Genomic DNA, 5,000 nt, shown 5'->3' with positions numbered 1-5,000 from the left:
TACTTATCAAAACTTACGCTCGTCCATATTCCTCCCCCCTCGTGACCGTGACATTTTTGCGTGACACGTTCTTGACGTTTTGCACATGTGAATGTTTTTCATATGATCGAATCCCCTCGACACAAGTTTGTTTACGGACTTTACAAGAGAAAGATGGTCCCTTTCCGTTGGCTGCTAGTTTTTGGTAAGTTGTAACTTCGTGCTTTCCGATGGTTTAAGAGCCTATGTGTTGCTACGAAATGCGTTGAAATATTCTCGTGCGGGAATGGTATGTTTAATGGCTACGTGAATTTGCTCTTGTTTTGTGTAATCTTGGGTCGATTGCAAAGCTGTTGTTGCCTCGCCGTTGTGTTCTTATTCAGTATCATGTGTTCCATTGAGGCCCATAATGTGTACGAAGGAGCGAGTTTCGTAGAATAAGCTCCTTCAAAACATAAAAAATCCACTAATAGGACGTACGTTAGTCTGCAAACATGCATTCATTTAATTCAGTTAAAAATATGTTTGTCCTGTTTTTCTTAAATTTTGTTAACTTTTTTCGAAGACACATTGTACCATGCAGGAATTTATTCTCTTCAACATGATGTGGATCTCATAATACGGGTCAACGTCGAATGAATGCGGATCGGGTTTGACTTCCTTGTGTGGCTTCTTCATGACAGTGATCAAACAACTCAGCCTTTCCTCCTCTCAATTTACATCCTGGTCCAAGATAACATCTTCCTCATCATTTTAAACACAAACAATGCATTTACATTTGCTATTAATTTCTTATTTTGTTATTGACCTAGTGGTAGTTTCAAAGTAAAATTGCAGACGACGTGCAGTAATTAGATGCGTCTTTATAGAGAAATTTGTGTAATACCCTGTCAGATTCTTCGACATAATTTCAAAGCCTCAGAAGAAACGGACAACAGATTAAGATAATTCTCAAGCTCTATATAAGTTTTTCCCTTTGGTTTGAAGCAAAAAATAATGGGAGTGGTGTTTAACACATGGTCGGGGTCAATAAGATTGTTCTCGCTTTTGTCACGCATTCCGGAAATTCTTTGTTTCATAAAAAAATGCCCTGTCTTGTCTTTTTTACTGCTTCTCCAAACTTGCACTGCAGGAGTAAACAGAATGTAGAGGACGTTGAGTCGATCGTAATGGACATACACTGTGGGAAAGCGCAAAAGGAGCAAGGCTGATTGAACGTTGAAGGAGTAATTTATTAGAGAGATTTCAGCGTCGCGTTCGCGCAATCGGCAACGTCAGGTGTCCCATTAAAAGTGTATATGACTGATGTTTTTATATTTACTCAATGGAAACCTTAAGACAAATTCCATACCGATTTTCCTTCCGTGTCCACTCGAAATTTTCACATCCGTTAGGGTACAAGACCGCGCTACTAAGGAGACTGGGGATAGCAGAACTGTGACGTCAAAAACAAGAATGAAGATTTTCCAGAAGTATACATTGTGGCAAATTTTTTCTTTGCATTGCCACCAATGGGTGGGTTTTGCGAGTGTGAAAGTTAAGTGGGACTACATTCTAGAATACCCACTGTGGAGTTGGTTCATTGGTGAGCCATTCACCACATTGATCCCGTCCAAAAATGCACCTAATAGACCATTTTTGAATTCTCACGACTGGACTGGATCTAGCATGAAATGGAGGCTAAAGCGATTTCTCACGGCTGAACTGGATCTAGCATGAAATAGAGGCTAATGCGAATTGTCACGGCTGGACTGGATCTAGCATGAAATGGAGGCTAACGCGGGCAAATTAATTCACGGTGTTTGAAAAGATTTGCCCGCATTTGCCTCCATTTCATGCTAGATCCAGTCCAGCCGTGACAATTCGAAAATGGTCAATAAGGTGCATGCCCAATTGTGACATCCAACACGACGTTTCCCTACCGTAAATGCAGCTGTTTATCCTCACTTGAGGAGCGGCATTGGAGGACACTTTGTGACGTTAATTGTCTGTATTCTGAGAGGTGATTGATGTTGAAGTTGGGGAGAAGGGCAATGGGACACTTCGTGACGCTTATTGGTATCCTCACGCATCTAATTAGGGGCATTTCTGGAGATATCTGATTGATACAGCATCGATTTCAGGTCTCATCGAAATATGCGGCTTGATGATTTTGTTGGTTCCTATCCGCCCTGAGAGGGTTTTTCCTAGTAACTGCGGTCTCACCTCTCATTTGATTTTGGCCACATCCACGCGTGTCCGGATATTTTCAGAAGAGTAGATTTTTTTTCCATATATGAAAAAGTCTGCGTCCACACGTAGCATTTTCGAATTGTATTTGCCCGTCCACACGAAATACCCAAAAAACGATTCAAAAACCCATGCAGCACGCATGCGCTCTCTACGGTATCACGAGGCTCTGATGTCATCGTATTCGAAACCTCCGTTTTCACCTGTCCACTCCCGTCCACAAGAATACGATAAACGTCCGTTTCCAAAAATTTACAGCCTGGAGAGCGTTTCAAAAACCATCGTTTTCGGTGACCAAAAAAGGCCGTATTTTAGTGATCGGGAGGCAAAAACGGTTAAAAAAGTCTCCGTTTTCGAAAATATGTGGGTTCGTGTGGACGGGGCCTTAAAAGTTGATCTACTTTAATATCAGAAGAGCGCTTGTGCTCGGCGATGTGAACTTGAGACTAACATGGGGTGTTTACAGTTTTATATTATTCTTAATTCCTAGCTTTTTTGCCGATGTCATCTGCATTCGCTTCGACAACCATTTCTCAAGTACCGGTACGCTCTTCTCCTGTCACTGTTGACGCTACCGTCGTGGTATCCTCAATTAGTGTTCAGACCTTTTCAGTATCGCTCTCAAATGGGACCTCCACAGTGTCTTTGTCAGTTTCATCCAGTGCTGCTGTTCTCATGTCCTCGAACTCTCTTGGGACCCAGTCACCTTCATCATCTACAATTGTCACCAGTCGCCTTCTCTTGACCACTCACGGAACAGTCTCATCGTCACTGACAACTGCTCGCAATCTGACAATCATTTCGCCACGTGCCACCTTCATTACTGGAACAAGCACAGCTTCTACATCAGTTGGTAAGTGCGTTTTAAATCTTAAACCCTAACTACCAACAGGATTGCCTTGATAACTGCAGCTTTCCTTAGATTATTTCAGGCACTGCTTAAGACGACTGAGATACTTTGCAAATGGTGAACATCCGTATATTCATCAACTTAAGAAAATTGAGAGAGGAAATTTCGTTTTGCTAGCTATAAGGGGAGAAGTTATGGAGTAATGGTCTAAGTTATCATTACCACCGAACCTCAGTGAAAAATATCAAAACGGTTGGGTTGAAAATGGCCTGTCCTGTTCCTTCGAGGTACTAACAAGTCTTGGCCTTTTTTGACTTGAAATATGCGCAACCTTATACTGCTAATTTTGTTTCAATTGTCGGTGACTCTCTCAATCAGATTACCATGCTTGTGAACAAAACAAGGGAGGCTGCGCACACAATTGATTGAGACAAGGTGCTGGTTACAATTGCTCGTGTGGCGTTGAAGTAATTACACGTAGCCGACTCAAAGCGCGGGAAAATGTGCACACGCGAGCCACGATTGGTTTTGGTTCCGCTTCTCATGGGTTGAAAAAGTGGCGCGAAAACTTTGAACCAATCACTGAGTGAAGTAATCACATACCAAAGCAATTCGCTAATTACTTTCGACACTCAATTGAAAACCGCTCTTTATTAACTATATTGGTTGCTATTACTACTATCACCACCCCCCCCCCCCCCCCCACCACAACAACAACATTTGATTGTCATAGGAGGGGAGTGGTGTTGGCGCAGTGCTGAGAGTAATCGTCTTCAATCAATGTGGCCCGGGTTTGAGTTTATGACTCAATGTCTTTTACGAGGGTCGAGTATGGTGGTTTTCCATTGTGCTCAATTTCATAGGTTTTTGTCCTTGTATTTTGGTTTATCTCTTTTGGCGGCTTGTCCATCGTTTATTTTCCCGCCTTAACCAGAGACCCGTAAGGTCACGGCGCCGCGAATTTGTTTGAAAGTCACATGCTAAGAGGTCCTCCCTACCTCCCCCTCTTTGTGACTCGCATCCTCTCCATACCCCCTCTTACGTACTTAACAGTCTGTACAGGTTCCTGGACCAAGCTCTGTTTTCTTCAATAGCAAACCTCTTTGATGAGTAAGTATTTGCTAGAACCGTTGTCTGCTTTTTTAGTTAAATTAGGCAGCTAACTATTGCTGTGGGGGAAAAATCTACTGAAAACAAGATGTTACAGGACGACCTTTAAGTTCCCACAAATGCATTGAACTTTTCCTTTGTTTAAAATATCAGAAGCAACAAAACCCTCGGTCACTGACAAAACCAAAAGCGAGTTCGACTGGACCTGGACAGTCTTGGGAATCGTCATTGGACTCATTGTGATCATTTCGGTAATGATAGTGGCAGGAATCATGTAAGTAGTAAACGATTGATCAGATCTCAACCGTCCCATCAAAAATATAGCGGCAAGTAGAACGTTAACCCTTACCAATCAATCTTGTGAGGGTGTTAAGAAAGCGTTAAAAATCGTAGATTAGAGCCGTTGTGCATAGACCTGAAAACTGTTAACTAATACGTGTAAGTGTCAAGAGGTTCCCTTCTTCTTTGTAGCATAGACTTTGTAACCGTTCCGGCGTCCATTTTGGGTTCTATGGTTCTGAGTGATCCCAGGGGGCAAATGCATACATGTTGCGAGATTAAACGTAATGTATAGCAAGGGATAAAGAAAAGATCAAACTTGTTTCAAAGTTATAACACCAAAACGTATTTTTACCAACATGTGTCTATTTACCCCTTGAGTATCCCATAATATGTTCCTCAAAATATAGAATCCAAGAGAATGCAAGATGGCCGCCTTATGGGAAAGGAGGCTAATTAACTTTTCAATTTTCGTTCCTAGTCCCTTACTCTTCTGGAATTTTGGCCAGAAGGAAACAAAACGGGTACCAAAAAATCGTGCAAAAAAAGAGAT

At 42.0% G+C, this 5,000-nt stretch overlaps 1 protein-coding gene across 1 annotated transcript in view; it reads left to right on the top strand.

Moving 5' to 3' along the window:
- The window catches only part of LOC138026979 (uncharacterized), a 6,819-nt gene that overhangs the window by 497 nt on the left and 1,322 nt on the right, over positions 1 to 5,000 (top strand). The window contains exons 2-4 of the mRNA XM_068874465.1: positions 127 to 184; positions 2,699 to 3,061; positions 4,322 to 4,442. Of these exons, the coding sequence (XP_068730566.1) occupies positions 154 to 184; positions 2,699 to 3,061; positions 4,322 to 4,442 (515 nt within the window). The 5' untranslated portion in view covers positions 127 to 153. The remainder of the gene's footprint in view (positions 1 to 126; positions 185 to 2,698; positions 3,062 to 4,321; positions 4,443 to 5,000) is intronic.

The sequence above is a fragment of the Montipora capricornis genome, chromosome 2, assembly GCF_036669925.1.
Source record: "Montipora capricornis isolate CH-2021 chromosome 2, ASM3666992v2, whole genome shotgun sequence".
NCBI lineage: Eukaryota > Metazoa > Cnidaria > Anthozoa > Scleractinia > Acroporidae > Montipora > Montipora capricornis.
Note: the sequence above shows the minus strand (reverse complement) of the source record. Positions and strands in the feature narration are given on the sequence as shown.